Below are 17415 nucleotides of genomic sequence, written 5' to 3' on the forward strand. Positions count from 1 at the left end.
ATACTTTCTCAAGCCAACGTATATTGTGCTGCTATGTGGTCTTGCGATATGACACTCGTTTTCGGATCGAAGGTTCAGGGTTCTAGCCTCGTTCGGTGCATAGTCGAGTCCTTGGAAAAAGCTCTTTACTCACATTCTCTCACCGTAATCAGGTGTAAAATGAGTCCCTGGCCGTTAACAGCGTTGTTTCTGTCCGAAAATAACTGAAATATCGCATAACAGGCGTCATGCCTCATACTACATGTTAAGTGTTGCAGTTGGCCAGGGACCCCTTGTAATGCGCTTTGAGCACGTTTAGTGAATATTGCGATATATAAAAGCTCAATTTTTTAAAGCCAACGTATACTTATTTGAAGGTCTGATAACCCAAATTGCAATGGGCACATTGTTGTTATTGGAATACTCTCTCAAGTCAACGTATACTTATTTACAGGTCTTATAACCCAAATTGCTATGGGTACATTGTTATAATGGAACTATTATCATGTACTTTACACTCAAACCAACGCAAAATATTGTCCATTACAACAATGTTAAAACAAGCCCATGTTTGGATTGGAGGGGGCATGTTTTTCCAGACAATTATTGAGAGATGTGAAGAGAAGATTTAATTTCTCTGTGACGCCGTGTGTTTTCATAACATAATTATTCTATGTCCAACTCCCGAATTTGGTCAAATAATTTGGTGTGATATATATCTTTCGTTTTTCTATAGAGGACTATACGCCGATTTGAAATTGGAACAGGGACATTGACCTTAAAAAATACTGGGAGGTGGTCTGAAATGTCTGGGCTTCCGATCCTGATCTCACTAGTGGAAGTATCGATAGACCGTGTGATAACGAGATCGAGGGTGTGTCCACCCTCGTGAGTTGGTCCTTTGACATTTTGTGTCAGATTGAATACTTCTAGAAGTTTGGTTAAGTTGTCCGAAATTTCGTCATGAAAATTAAAATTAAAATCAGCTAGGATAATAATTTCTCCATTCTCGGTGTTTTTCCCATGGAGAAAGTCTTCAAACTCTTTGATAAAAGCTGTATTCATACTCTTGTTTTTAGTTGATGGTTGTGGTCTGTAAATGTGTCTGTTATTATTGCTAAAGTGAATTTCGATGCATGAGTCGAGGTTTCGTTTTTCTTCTTTGATAATATTCAATTGGTCTCTGAAAACACACATCAAATCACCCCCACGTCTTTGGTCTCTGTTTTCTTGATGATATGAATGGCAGCTGGGGATTATCTCCATTATTAATTGTTATAGTGTCAGAAGATGTCAGCCAAGTTTGTGTAATAAAGAATAAATCCAATTTGTTTTCGATGATAAAATCATTTATTATTTATTTACACCTTTATTTCGCACAAAGCGGGCATTCAGGACAGCACATTTCAAATTGTTTTCGTCATCAGTACTCCTTTGTTGTTGCTGTTGTCGCCGCTGTTGTTGCCGTAAAGTAATTAGGTTGGATGGGGGTAGTGATGCTGATGATAACGACGTCAACTTTGAAGATGGTGATGGTGGTTGTGGTGGGAACGATATGAAAAATGACAATGATGATGACGTCAGCGATGATGATGATGATGATGGTGGTGGTGGTGCTGACGATAACGACGACGATAACGACAATGGCAGTTATTGTGGCTTTAAATCGACTGTTGTGTATGTGGGTAGGGGTCGTAATGGTTTGTAGTGATGGGGCCGATATGGTCTGTGGCCAGTGAACATAGGTATAGCTCTTTGTTTTCTCGTTCCACCCCGTTGATATGAATCAAATACCAATAATGTACTAAATTGTTTTAGAATATCAATTCTTTGAAATTGGGAAAATATGTTAGGGCCATAAAGGTGAATTTTAAATGGGTTTAAAATAACAAGTCTTTGTTATCAGGGAAAGACATTATTGACACTCTACAAGCTTTCGATTTCTTTAGTTCCCTTTATCAAAAGTCGCCATTTTATCATTGTGGGGCCTCGATAACAATGACTCAAAACATGCTTTGTACAGCAACTACCGACAATGGAAAATTGAATGCGATAATATCGACAATGATTGAAACAATAAGGATAATAAGAATAATTATATCACACCGTTTTGAGATGTTGAGTCAGATATATTTAGTTCACACCAACATAATACCGTTTAAGACGATTGTTCACATATACTGTCTTAACTCGCTCATAATAATATTTGAAGGCTGGTTTTCCATAACTCGTTAAGTCGATTTTTCTACTTCTTGAGATTTTCTATCCATGAGATAATTTGAAATGTAAATTTTATATTAAGCATCAAATGGCACATAAATTTCCTTAAATTTGTGTGAATTTGAAGTTTAAATGTGATATAATAATAGACCGAATGAGACATTCAAGGGGAAATAATCCTCTATATCTGGAAATGGGGAAAAGAGAGTTAGGAAGTTTTGGAAAACCACCCGTCACTTGCAATGTGACAAAGAACTAGCCCTCCCGACGGAATATCACCGTGTTGTGATGGAAGGTCTTGCGTATCTCGAACCTTCAATAAGAGAGAAAAGGGGAGAGATCAGACGAAGAGTGATCCACCGGCCCTCCGGGAATGTGGGTTGGGTGCAGGGTTAACAACCCACCCAGGCTTGTCTTCTACTACTACGAAAAATTCGTGAAATTTTGGGCTTAATTTTTCAGAATTTATGAGCATCTCTAAGTCATTAAAACTTATTGAAAATGACCGTTGAGGCCAGACTACATTTCACGGATTTTGAAGTGTTATTTAATCCGGTGAAGGTAAATTGTTCACCTATAAAGCAGTGATGATAACAGCAATTTGCCAAAAAGGAGGAAACTTTCTCGGTCTATCGATCAAACACAAGCAAAGTGTAAAAATAACAGGTATTATGTAATATATTACGACTAATAGTGTACAACCATTCTTATCATTAGACATAAATTTACTTTTTGTAAACATTTATAAATTGTCAATTCCACATAACATTTTAAAGGCCTACAATATTATTAATATAAAAGGGAAAAAAGTGTTGTTTTGTTTTGATTTTTACATTATAAAGCAGGCGACAATATCTTTGTTCCCAAAACCTAGTGGTTATGCAGCTTATAAATACAACCCAAGAATCTCTCAAATTTCAAACCATAGTCCAAAGGTAAAAAATAGAAGAGTAAACTAAGCCAATCACCATTGCTTTATTTTAATATACTAGTAAAAAGCCCGCAATTTCGCGGGGAAAGAACTATTTTCATTCGATATTGTACCCACCATCATTTAATGAGGGCAGATTGGTAAACAACGTTGTCTGTGTAACTTGATAATCCTCTGTTGATTTTTCTGTGTGGCCCAACATGAAGTATAAGCCACTATAGCCTCTGACCCGTGACACAGCAACATACAGTTGTCCGTGTGTGAAAATAGGTTGTGGTAAGAAGATCAACTACGAACATAAACCTGAAGTAGCAGACGTGAGCAGAGTTGAAATACGATCCTGGGGAGGCTTTCCGAAAGCTCATACAAAGGGAAACAACTCAAATAATATTCCCTCAACTAACCCCAAGAAAAAATAAAACCTGGTACCTTTAACTAACCCTATTAGTAATAGGAAAACAAACACCCTAGCACCTTTGCTAAGACTTATAGCTAACCCTAATTTTTTAAAAATCCTCCGATCTCGAGCTAACCCTAATAGAAAAAAAATAAAACCCTCGGACTGCTTTGCACTACTTTTCAATATTTCACAAATCAAATTGGCGGCCGAGAATCAAAACAATAGTCAAATTTGGAAATTTTAAACTTTCACAAATCTATCAAGCTTTGTTCTAGAGTTTTTAAAATGCTTCTATATGATGACAAATTGAATAAATAAACGCCTGACAAAAGATCAACGGTAATACAAATTGAAAGAATACTGGGGATGTAGGAGCTTTCGGAATGTCTCCCCGATCCTGGGATCGAGAACTTATCTTACTGTACAGTAGTACAGTACTCTGGTGATCATGTTTTGATTGTTGATTGGTAAAATTGAGAGTTTGTCCATAATTCAAAACTAAGTAATATACACTGATCTAACTTACATAAAAGGAAATGGGTGTCTTAACCACTTTAATCCTGAGGTCAAATGAAAATCTGAAGCAGACGCGAACAGTATCAAGTTCCATCATAATAATATGTCTATTTTTTTTTTTTTCGGGCTAGAAGCTAGACAGATACAATGGGTACGATCTATATTACATTTCTATGTGCTCGAGGTCATTGGTCACATTGCAAAGTGTGCTCAAAATGACCCACATAGTGAAAAGTGTCCACATTTTAAGAATAACCAACCTTACAATTGGTCAGTTTGCTCAGCATGATACATGGGCATGTTTACAACGTTCATAAACAAAGCAGCGTGTTTAGATACAGTGAAAAAACTCCAATCGTTGTACAGCAAAAATTCATGTGATCGATGAATAGGTTGGACGAAAACATGAATATAGATCTTTCCCATTCACAGTTTGCCGATAACGTTTAACTAAATATTTCCCAGGGCAATAATTATCACATCGATGGTATAAAAACGACAGTAATATTAGCAGTAATATTAGTTGATGTTGTTAATCAGTGAAACTTATTTAAAATTTCTGTAAATCCGAATACCTTAATGTGATCAAGTGAATATCATTATGAATGCCACGATTTGCTGAAAAAAAGCCAATCGGACAGCTCCTCACTAAGGGATTTCTGTATTGATTTTTATACTGGACAGATAGAGTTGAGAGTGTGGCCATAAGTTAAACCTGGGTATTAATTATCCACCCGGAACCATCACATTGAAAGCATCAAAGGGGCAATAATAATACTTGATGTCATAAATAGATGAAAACTGTTGAAAACTTAGTGTAGATCTGAAATCCTTAAAGTAATTAAGTTAATACAACTAAATAATAATGTGAAATTAAATGTAAGCCTCAATTTAAATACAAAAACAGATCAAATGAATGTTTCGGTTTTCCCCGTTATCAACAAAACAGGATGAATGAAACACAACAGATGACGTCCTGCTGCTGTCACTAATGATTTATAATTATACCGATATCCCTTATTTATTATTTTTTTGTATTTATTATCAATTCCATTGTATTTATTTTCCAACAACAGTCTACACGTTTTTATATTTCACTTTCTAACTGCATTACACAGTTCCTCCCCGCCTCCCTTCTTTTCACTTAATTAATTACACACCTTTTAGAAAAATCTAGTTTTCTATTTTAATTCGTGCTTCCTTACAGAGGAGCATACTAATTTCCTGCCAACCAATGTTTTGTTTATTCAACTTAACTACGCCATTACCACATTATCTCATTCATCTCTGTGGTGTTTCATTCATCCTGTTTTGTTGATAAAGGGGAAATCCGAAACGTTCATTTGGTCTGTTTTTGTAATTAAATTGAAGCTTACATTCAATTTCACATTATTGTTTATTTCTTCGAGCTTTGAGCAGCAACATTTAGGCATTAAGTGAATAAATTATTTCGAATGCAACGATTTGCGTAAAAACGCCAAACTGACAACTTTTTACAGTGTCGAAATTGGTTGTTTTGGAGAGTGTTGGTGTCGTCTGTACGTATTTCATGATATCTGTTTGACTCAACGAACTTTCAAATTGACTTTAAATAAGGAAATCAAGTTATCTGTTTATCTATCTGTAAAAAATACATTTCTAATTTTCAAATCTTTCAGTAGACTTGTGCGCCGTTTAATTTTTTTTTATTGACTCAAATAAGTACAATGTTCTCCACGAGGCTATAATTTTTAAGAAAGGATTATCTCTGTAAAACCAGATGATTTAATGGATGGTTGCAAAAGAAATAGAGAGAGAGAGAGAGAAAGAGAGAGAGAGGGAGAGAGAGAGAGAAAGAGAGAGAGAGAGAGAGAGAGGGAGGAGAGAGAGTGAGAGAGAGAGAGAGAGAGAGAGAGAGAGAGAGAGAGAGAGAGAGAGAGAGAGAGAGAGAGGGTAGACTTCTCTTCCAGAATAATTTATGAATTGATCTTGTGAATTCTATATCCAAAAAAAAAAAGAAGACAGAAAAGAGAAATATAAGAAAAGGGAAAGGGAAAGAGAGAGAGAGAGAGAGAGAGAGAGAGAGAGAGAGAGAGAGAGAGAGAGAGAGAGAGAGAGAGAGAGAGAGAGAGAGATTAAAAAGGTAATAGCTACCTACAACAGAGAAAAACATCTAGACCCATTTGTACCCCCCCCCCCTTTTTTTTCCCCCTTCAACCATCAACTAATCAAACATCACCACTAGTCTTCTGTGTCAATTATGACATCTGGCGCCATTCTGTCTGGCCCGACGTCATAAAAAAGGGACTGTCACCAAATTTCACGAGACTGAGCACATGTGTCAAAATATGACATAAGACATAATGGTTATTTTGTGGTTTTGAGGAAAATGTTTGACACGGCCAATTCAGCGGAGAATTACTGAGAAGTTCCCAAAATCCCGGAATTCCGCGGAAGATTATCATCTATAGGATGAAAAATGTTGACATCTCTCTGCTCTTTATATTGTTTTTAGGGTGCATGTTGAGGAAATTCTATCAATTAAACAAGATGTTTAAGTTTGCACATAGTATTTATGATGATTGATCTAGCCGATAAAACTGATATTTTACTTAAACACATAGCAGCACTAGACATTTTAAATCTCAGAGAAGTCGTGACGCCAAACCTGAGTAGATCATACCGAAATGAACAACATCCAATCAATTGTTCTTTGGTTTTATCTGAGACTAAAATGGAAAACTTCTGGACTGGAAAATGGGTTTTAATAAAACGGGAACGATTGTGACGATGTTGGTGTTGCTGTTGTTGTAAATGACGATGATGGTGATGGGGATGATGATGCTGTAGATGATGATGATGATGATGATGATGATGGTAATGATGATGGTGATGATGATGATGATGATGATGATGATGACGACGACGTAAGGGAAGGAAACTTACCCAATAACGTAGTCTCCCTCGGCAGTTGCCATTGTTGTATATAATATACTTATCGGTATTCAAAACGTTGCTGAGTTCACGCTATTGTCAACTTGTTTCTTCCTTTGCCTGCCAAATGAAATATAGATAACACTTTTAAAGCTGGTCACGCTGATTTTAAATAAGCTATTTAATCAACAGATTATAAAAATCAGATGCAATAGTCTGTGCAACCTAAATCATTATCTTCTCAGACTGCGATATTTTCCCCAATTTGTCATGCATAGTGCATAGAGCCATAACCGTCCCACATGAAACATCCATAAGATAACAAAAGCACAACAGAGTACAAAACACTTCAAGTCACAATACATTAATGAAATGGAATGTGCGTATCTCATCATGATTATCAAGACAGAACGCTCGAGAATCTTATCAAAGAAGTCAACAAATTTAATCGAGCAAATCACTGGTATTACAGAAACACGGTGGACTGGTGTCGGGAAATTAAACATTAAATGGATGGTCATGAAATAATTTACTCTGGTGGTAACAAGCATGAAAGAGGATTAGGCATTTTTTCTTTTCTTTTTTCTTTTTAAAAAAAAAATTATTATTTATTATTCTTTTTGGATAAACAAACATCAAAATCTAGGATATTGGGGAATATCTATCAGAATATACTTAGTCAAGACGAAGGGATGTACTTTCAATATCAATTCTATAATATTAAGGCATAATATGCCCCCACAGCAGTACGAAAGATGATATAAATACATTAGACAAAGAATTAATGAAAGCAAAGATCCAATCTTAGTGTCAAGAAACTACAATTACGGGAGACTCCAACGTAAAAGTCGACTGTGACACGGTAGGAAATTAAAATTGTCGGGGAATATGGTCTGGGTGATCAAAACGAACGAATTGTTAGATGATTGATGTAGCAGCGAAAAAATTACAATAACGACTACATGGTTCAAATATCACCCCCAAAACCTATGAACATGGCAACATCCTCAAGAAACATACAGAAATCAATTCGACTTTAAACTCGCCCAATAACATTTAGGAATCTTGAGAAAGATGCAAAATCAATACCATCTTCTGGCATAGGTAGTACCATTAGTTCATTAAGTGCATCCTAAACATCAAACTTAAACAGTGACTCCTAGCAGCTCCGTATTAAATCATCCGTACAATAACTATCCATACACCAGCTGCTGCCCAACTAAACGCCCTTTGAAAAATCCATTGGCGGTAAAAGGGCATTGTTGTGGTTTTGATTATGGGTCATAAATACTGCTAATGCATGGCAACCCCTTTCAAACGAATATTTTTATCGATAGCCCCAGTATTGAATGGACTGCTGTTGCCAGATTTGTATGATTGATCCTTATAAATAAAACTATATAAAAGAGTATTATCTGACCAAAAAAAAGAAGACTTTTTATACTGCTATGTAGACAGGATGGATTATGACAAAAATGACACGTCGACATTTGCATTTTAAATTAACATTACAATTATCATATTACGCAAAGGGCGTCATTTAAACAATCCGATAACTTATCTTGCTTCGAGCGACCACGACGATAAAAGATTTCCCCCGCTTTGGTTATGGAGTAAGACCATGACGTAAGTAAGACCGACACAATCCGCAGGAATCGATTATTGTCTCCTACCTTTGACTGCTCACTTTCCACAGCAAATTATTATAGACACCCCCACTGGCGGTCGGTCTATTGAGCGAAGTTGTTTTGTGCCGCCCTATATTTTTCAAATTTAGCAGATACTGCTTTTCGTCTCAGTTGTTGCATATGCTGCTTTTCGTTAACACTCGCGCATCTCTCCTCGAGCCGTGATAGATACATACCATACGAAGGTTGTGCATAATCACAGACGGCTCTCTTTTTCTTGTTGCCCCACGCGATGCGAGATGACGTGCGACAATGAGCTGAGGGTGGGGTATGGGGGCTACCATGAGCCAAAAAGTCAACAGGCCGCCCAAGTATTTTATAGGGGAGGGCATCCGGTTCACCAAAAGGTCACCGATGCTTTAGGTTTTGAGAAGTCAGGTCATCGACGACTGAGAACTTCCCGACCTCCACTTAGTTCTCGATGCTTTTCTCGTCTCGAGAATCTTGGTCGTCGATGCTTCTCGTATTGAGTCCCGAGTCCCGAGTCTCGAGACTATACTGCGCGAGCGACGCACGCGTTACTAACAATGTGTACTATCTGCATTGTTCACCCCTCTCTCGTCGGCGATGATTCCAGCGAAGCTCGAGACTTTTTTGCGTCTCGATGCTTTTTTGAGTCTCGAGACTCAAAAAAGTCTCGAGCATCGCTCTAGTCATCGGTGCTTTAATTCAATACCTAGTCATTGGTATTGGGTATTGACGTTATATCATATTTTAAACAGCTAACAAAACACAAACGTCGTAAATAGGTCAAAATGGTTATAGGTATCAATGTTTTATTATTATACAAAGTGAATTTATTTAATGTATTTTAAGTTTTAATACAAAAAAAGCCATCCAAAGCTCAGTTGAAGTGCTACTTCTCGGGAATTCCCGACTTTTCCTTGGTCATCGAGTTCGGGAAGTTTTGAGTGTTGGTGGCCGATGACTTGAGGTATCATCGAGACTTCCGCTCGACACTAGTATTTTATATAAAAGACTTTCTTCTGTTTTAAAACTTCGGTTATCCCCCCCCCCCCCCCCCCCCCCCACACACACACACAAATAACTGATACTCTTTACAGCTAACTAGTTCAGGCCGGCATATTTAGTTTTGCACACCTTGAGGCCTGACTTGGGAGAAATCAAAACCATATCAGTTTTATCATTGGAAGAACAGGCTTGTTGTAATCAAAACATATGAATGATGAAAATTACAATAAATGTCTAGATTTTATTGCTATTCGTTTTGTTCAAATGGATTTTAATCATCAATACGAATATTACACATATCATTCACCGAGCAGAGCCCCATGATGCTATAAATAAGAATCCCAGTCCATTAGCCATTAACCCGACAAACAGAGCAGTTCAACTTGTAGTGCATTGAGGTTGGATTTTCTATCCTTCTATTATTAATTATTGACTGTTATCACAGTTGATATTCAAAGGAAGAAATTTTATATGGCAGTCTATTTCTTGTTGTTGTCATGTTCTTCGATTCATGCCGCCTTAAATAAACAGCCAGCAACCGTAACAAATACTCTTTAATAATAGAACAAATAGCGCTTAGATATTGATAGTTTATGAAGCAAAGGGTAAAACTTTACAAAAATTACTGTCGACCTATTTTCGATGACGGTAAAGGTTATTATTCAAAATTAATGCGCTTGTGTGAACAAAATGATAAATATTCGGAGCTGATTTTCAGAATAATTTAGCCACATATGATGAATTTTAAATAGTATAAAATGTTATTTGTACATGTTTGTTTTCACGGAATGTGTATTATCTACATTTTAACCAACAAAAAAGGGGAGACTTATTTTGTGCGCAACGTTTTCATGCTCTTTAAGTTCCTAATCACCAGCAGGACGAGCACGAGACTAAACGATACAAACGTAATGTTTCAATTTCAGGATTGAGTTGTAATTTGTATCAATGGGCATGATCTATATTACATTTCCATGTGCTCGATGTCATTGGTCACATTGGAATATGTGCTCAAAGTGACCCACATAGTGAAAAGTGTTCAAAGTTTTTGAAATATCTAACATCACGATTGGTCATTTTCTTCAGCTTGACACATGTGTATGTTTACAACTTTCATAAACAAAGCAGTGTGTTTACATTTCTGAAGAAATATCCAATCGTTGGGCAGCAACAAATCATGTGATTGATGACTCGGTTGGACGAAAACATGAGTATAGATCACTCCCATTGTTTTTTGAGATAAGGTAACGACTTAGTTCAATGTTAACCAGTAATAGCTTTCCGGCTTCCGGTCTTTAACTTTGGATGTCACACTCGCAAAATTTTAGAATGCTTTGTAGATTTGTTTCATCTTTACGATTCACTTCCGCAATTTGACAGACAGTCATTAGTTATACTCACCGATTCTCAAGTTGACGATTCCTTCACTCATGTCTTCTTCATGCTCATGCATTGATTGATTCGGATACTTTTTGAGAGAACACACTTTTCATAATAATAGATGGATTATACATTTTTTTAAAAATTGGTAACAGTTATCGGAAATCCCCCCCCCCCCCCCCCCCAAAAAAAAAAAAAAAACAAAAAAAAACCCACAAAAACCACCCAGTAGTTGGAATGTTAACAACAGAAAAAAATCCCCATCTTTCGTAGTTCGTAGCTCCCACCACTTTCAACCGGCAAAAGTCTAGATTATTCATGTTACTGACTCTCGTCATGCTCCGAGTTCGAAACAAAATTGATCTCTCGAGATACCTGTTTACGACTGGAAAAGGAATAAGCCAAGAGATTCCTGCCACCGTGTTGTTCGCGGGAGTTAAGATGGTAGCCTCTTTTACCACATAAGACTTTTTGTTATTGTTTTTGCTAGGGGGTGGGGGGGGGGGGGGGGAGAATGACAGAGAGGGAGGGAGGGGCATACCCATAGAGAATACAGGACTGTGGGCATACCTGCCTACTTTTACGGATCGGCCGTAATTGTTACGAAAATATGGTAACAATTTCGGACATACGGAAATGGAAGAATTATTACGGATTTTGATTTCACAGCAATTTGGTCGGAGTATTAGAGAGGAAAAAAAAACATTTATTTTTTTCTTTTAAGTTCCCGCAGTTATCAGAGAAAGAAAAAACAATGTTCCCTTAAAGTTATAAAGGCTACTGCTCCGTTCACGCTCATGATAGCTTAGTCGATTGCCAGCTCGTAATGGTGGAGGTCAACAACATTTATTTTACGTATAGACGGTTGTAGATACGCAGTATTTGTTGTTGTTGTTGTTAATTGGTGGAGTATTACTAAAATTGTACCATTTATTACTGATGATTTTGAAATGTTCACGTAGACAGGTATGGAGGGGTGAAAAGATGAGAGGAACGGGGAGTTGGAGTAGAGAGATTTTATCTAAAAAGCAAAAGTGTCCCACTCAACCCCTTGTCGCATCTTTGATGTTTGACAGTCTGTAATGGTAAACAAAAAGTTGATCGGATGCGTATGACATGCTTAAGGGTCAGTTGCAGCATAGTACTGATCATTTGCATCTAATTATGGATTCATCTGGGACATGCTTTGACGGCGTCATCTAATTGGTTAGCTCTATATGTATGAACAATTTTATAATATATATAATATTTGCAAAAACAAAAACAAAACAAAAAATCTATTACTTTTAAATCAAAAGGGGGGAAATACGTAAGATACCTCATTAAAATAAAATAAAATTGAGCTTTTATATAGCGCAATATCCACCTAACGTGCTCAAAGCGCTTTACAAGGGGTCCCTGGTCAACAGCAACATTTAACATGTAGGACGAGACATGACGCCTGTTAGGCGATATTACAATTTTTCGGACAAAGACAACGCTGTTAACGGCCAGGTACTCATTTTACACCTGAGTACGGTGAGAGAATGTGAGTAAAGAGTCTTTTCCAAGGACTCAACTATGCGTCGAGCGCGAGGCTCGAACCCAGGACCTTCCGATCCGAAAGCGAGTGTCATACCACTAGTCCACATAGCCGCACGAATCATTGATTAATACTCATAGATTCCAGGTCGATCTTCTAGATCAAGAATCGATCCTAGTATGAATGACCTAATGATTAAGAAAGAAGATATAATTTATAGATTTAGATGTAGATATTCCTTTTGAAAATATTTCGCTCTCATTTCATTTTTTATTGTCAATGTATGTTTTGTGTATCACAAATCAGGTAGCTTAGCCCTCCTCGCCCCCGTTCGTAGGACGGGAATATCTGCAACGCATCATTGATCACGAGTTGCTTTTAAAGAATTCCAAGTCTAAGACGTTGCCAGATGTTGGGCATTGGAGTACAATGCCATACGCTTAGCTAATGCTCAATATCTGTGGAGTTAATTATTTTTGTTGACATGCATATATATACCTACTGTACTGAGGTAGCTATTGTCCTTCCTTTAACTAACCTTGTTCGGATTGGTTAATCGGCATAAAACAATTACGTTTACACACCTCACACACTCAATGCAGTTAATAACGGTGGAAACATTTACTTGCACACAAAATGACAATATGCTTAAACTACCTACAGCACATACCATCAACTAGTCACGCTAATCGCTACACATAATTGCTAGATTGACAACAGGTTGCTGCCGGTAATATTTTTGATGTGCCCATTAACATTCATCATCATTCATCGTGGCTTGTGGTCTTGAGTACGTTGCCGGTCAGCTGTCTCCACGAATCACGATCCTCTGCGGTGCGCATGTAATCTGTGTTGCGTTTTAAGTCACATTTGGCCATTCTTATGTTATTTAGATAAGTCATTCTGTGTCTTCCTCTAGCTCTCTTTCCTTCGATCATCCCAGATGTTACCAACTTTTCTATTCCGTCTCTTCTCCACACATGTCCCAGAAACAGTCCTAGCCCAGAAACCGTAACTGCCTCTTTCTGATGTGATCGATCAGTATCCTTCCCTTTCTCACCTTCTTCAACACTTCTTCGTTCGTACACATGTCTGTCCATGATAACCTCAACATTCTTCTATACATCCACAAATCAAATGCCTCAGTCACATTACAGTTGGCATAATATTATTATTATTGTCCATTTGCGAAAGTAATGGACAGGGTCCATCAGAATGCACCTGGTGTAAATATGCAATTGTTATCAATGCAATAGTCGCATCACAAGGAAAACCTCGTTGCGTCTATTCGTTGACCAACTCTCTCTCTCTCTCTCTCTCTCTCTCTCTCTCTCTCTCTCTCTCTCTCTCTCTCTCTCTCTCTCTCTCTCACACACACACACACACGATCGTGTTTAAAACATTACACTGGGCTCCTATTTGATAGAGCCGCAATCTCCTTGGAAATTTCAGGTGCCGAAATCTTAAATTAAATATTTATCAATTAGCCGGCACCTACCCGGTATTTATGAATCTTTCTTTTTCTCAGCCTATCCCGCATTCTGCAGGGTTGCTATAATTATAATGAATGCCGCATATCCATGCATCTCGGTTAAATGCATCATCTTCCTTTAGGCCCCGTTCTTTCATATCATCCTTCAGCCTACCTATTAAAACATTAAAATTTAGTCTATTCTCGTTCCCACTAATTGTATACTAATATTTTCTTTCTCACATACTTCCTCTATCGTTTCTTAACATGTCCAAAACCAGCTCAATCTATCTTCTCTCATCTTTATCGATGCATTCTTCACTTCAGTCAACCTTCAAATCCTTTCATTTCCCACTTTTTCTTTTTTTTTTTTTGTCCAGCCAAGTGACCATCGTAACATCCTCATTTCTTTCACCTCAACTTCTTTCTCTTGTTACTTTGTCATTGCTGATGTCTCAAATCCTAACAACATTGCTGGTCTTACAACAGATCTATATATTTGTCCCTTCAACTTTACATTCGTTTGTCATACATATCTCCGATTACCTTCCTGCAATAATTCCAGCCTGCCTGGATCCTCTTCTTAACCTTCATCGTATTGTCCCCATCTTGGTACAGGTGCTCATGAATTATAATATTAAAAATGTTGGTCCCCGGCACATACCCTTCTTCTATCTTTATTGGCGGTCTTGCTGACTGTTGCCCGATGCACAAATACTCCGTCTTCGACCTGCTTACTCTTAGTCCCCTCATTTCCAACACCCGTCTCCAGAACTAAAGCTCATTTTCCGCCTTACCGTTTGTATCATTCAAAAGTACCACGTTGTCTGCATACATCATATTCTTCTAAAATCAGTGTCATTTAATTGCTCAAGCATTCAGGAAAGCTTAAGAGATAGTGAACTGGCACACGTTGAGTAAGAGTGATGACGAATCATAATCATAGTAAAGATAAAGAAGTGTTTTATGGTCTCATCAGAGCAACACAAACAATAACAACGATGTTAAATCAAGCTCATAATTGCGTTTGCGTTTGATGAGAGAACATAGATTGAAATGGTTCGGACATGTTAAGAGACGAGAGAGGGAGTACGTGGGGGAGGAAAGTATTGGATATGCAATTAGCGGGAAAGAGGAAAAAAAGAAAAAGAAGAAGAACAACAACAAGAAGAAGATAATTGCGTTTGGTAGTCAGACCTCATGTGCATGTAGGTGTGACCAATTAACGTCTCAAGCCTTATGACATTGCTCTTGGCCGACTCAAATGGTTTAGAATAAAATCAAATTTAAAGCGAATCGTTGACTGCGAGTTCAGTCGTCGGTTACTAAAAACTCGTAGTGGAGCGATCATAATCACGCCTCTTGAACTTCCACCTCAAATGTCCGAACAGCCCAATTAATGCTATGCGTTTATGTAAAAATACTCACAACATCCCCCAACCGGATATTTTAAAAATTGAGCTTTTATATAGAGCAATATCCACTAAACATGCTCAAAGTGCTTTACAGGGGGTCCCTGGCCAACAGCAACACTTACCATGAAGGACGTGACATATGTCGCCTGTTAGGCGATATTACAATTTTTTTTCGGACAGAGATAACGCTGTGGACAGCCAGGTACTCATTTTACACCTGAGTACGGTGAGAGAATGTGAGTAAAGAGTCTTTTCCAAGGACTCAACTATGCACCGAGCGAGGCTCGAACCCAGGACCTTCCGATCCGAAAGCGAGTGTCATACCACAAGACCACATAGCCGCACAAAGACGTACCAACATACAAAACTGTGTGTAAACTTGAACGTTTATCGTCTTGTTGATAATAATATGATTTAAATTTAGTGAGAACTAATCATTTAAACGGATGTCTAAAAACAGTAACAAAGAGCCGAGTGACATCAACTTCGCTCCTTCTATATCTAGCAAACAATGACAATGATTTCTCAATAAACGAAGCAAACAGGCATTTCACATTGGTATGCATTTTAGTAAAATATTCTACCCGATAGAAGACACAGAAAACTGTGTGTAACAATAAACGTTCATAATAGTAGTCAGATTAAGAGACTCGAGTGAGATATATGCACCCGGCTGGCGGTCTAAAACCAATAAGAAAAAGCAATGTGATGTCAACTTCATCCATTCAATTGTTAATAAACGAAAAGCTATGTTTGTCCTAGCGGGTTTGAGAGTCTCTCCTGGTTAATGGACAACTAGATAACCACGACTCTCGGACGGCCGTCATAATGTAAACAATGGCAGTGATTGGTATACAGAGCAAACTATACAGGTTTTACTTTCGATGGAACGTGTCTAGGTAAAATACCCACTGTTCTACCGCTTGATCAATAGAACCAACACAGAAAACTGTGCCAATGTAAACGTTTATAATATGATCGAGAAAATCGTGATAACTAGCCAGCCATTTGGCGGTATAAAACAATAACAATGATTAGAATGAGGTAGATTTCACTCACGTTATTTTATATTGTTCAACAAACAACCAACTATGTTTGTCCGACCACGCGTGAAGGTGTGCGACAAATTCTGTTTTAATTAGTCAAAAATCGATTGGTTAATTGAATTTTTATAAACAGCAATATCCACAAAACGTGCTCAAAGCGCGTTACAAAAATGGTCCCTGACCAACAGCAACACGAACAAGTACAACGAGACATGACGCCTGTTAGGTGATATTACAAATTTTTTTTTCGGTAGAGACAACTAACGGACATGTGCTCATTTAACATCTGAGTAAGTTGAGAGAATATGAGTAAAGAGCATTTTCCAAGGACTCAACTATGCGCCCGATCCGAAAGCGAGTGTCATACCACAAGACCACATAACCACACAATTGTAACACTACGGGTAACATAATATGATTAATAACTTACGAATTGATTATAGCGGCTATCTGTGTTTTACTCAAGGCCACGCATCGATCACATGATTTGTTGCTTTGCAACCATTGGACATTTCTCAATGTATCTAAACACGCTGCGTTGTTTAAGAAAGTCGTAAACATACACATGAGCCATGATGAACAAAATGACCAATTGTAACGTTAGATATTTCTCAAACTGTGAACACTTTTCACTATGTGGTTAATTTTGAGCACACTTTGCAATGTGACCAATGACCTCGACCACATGGAAATGTAATATAGATCATACCCATTAAAGGAGAAACAAAACCAAAATTAAACTCCACTATGACGGGTAATCGGAAATAATCCAGCAACAAGCGCGGTGTTGAGCGACCATGACAAACCAACAAAGGACAATAACTCATGAAAAAGGAAATGGAAATGGATTTCATGGATATCTTTGGATTACCTCTACTTAAGACACGAGCACCCCTCATTATTAAGTACGCCTTATGAACTACGGAAACATAGACTGTATACAGTTTGGAGCACATAATTTT

The 17415-nt window shown here is 37.6% G+C and overlaps 1 protein-coding gene across 8 annotated transcripts in view; it reads right to left on the reverse strand.

Annotated features, from left to right (window-relative positions):
• The window catches only part of LOC144967419 (purine nucleoside phosphorylase-like), a 40527-nt gene that overhangs the window by 19717 nt on the left and 3395 nt on the right, over window positions 1–17415 (reverse strand). Inside the window, exons 1-2 of one of the 8 annotated variants that reach the window (XM_078904635.1) lie at window positions 13060–13185; window positions 6972–7079 (exon numbers count right to left, since the gene is read on the reverse strand). In XM_078904635.1, coding sequence (XP_078760761.1) covers window positions 6972–7003 — 32 coding nt within the window. In that variant the 5' untranslated portion in view covers window positions 7004–7079; window positions 13060–13185. Of the gene's footprint in view, window positions 1–4621; window positions 5040–6971; window positions 7080–8048; window positions 8174–8823; window positions 8845–13019; window positions 13186–17415 lie in introns of those variants that run through there. The other 7 variants (XM_078904646.1, XM_078904658.1, XM_078904669.1 and 4 more) reach the window with 7 other exon arrangements.

Source organism: Berghia stephanieae, chromosome 1 (genome assembly GCF_034508935.2).
Source record: "Berghia stephanieae isolate SIO BIC M18660-M18661 chromosome 1, UCSD_Bste_1.3, whole genome shotgun sequence".
NCBI classification, from domain to species: Eukaryota; Metazoa; Mollusca; class Gastropoda; order Nudibranchia; family Aeolidiidae; genus Berghia; species Berghia stephanieae.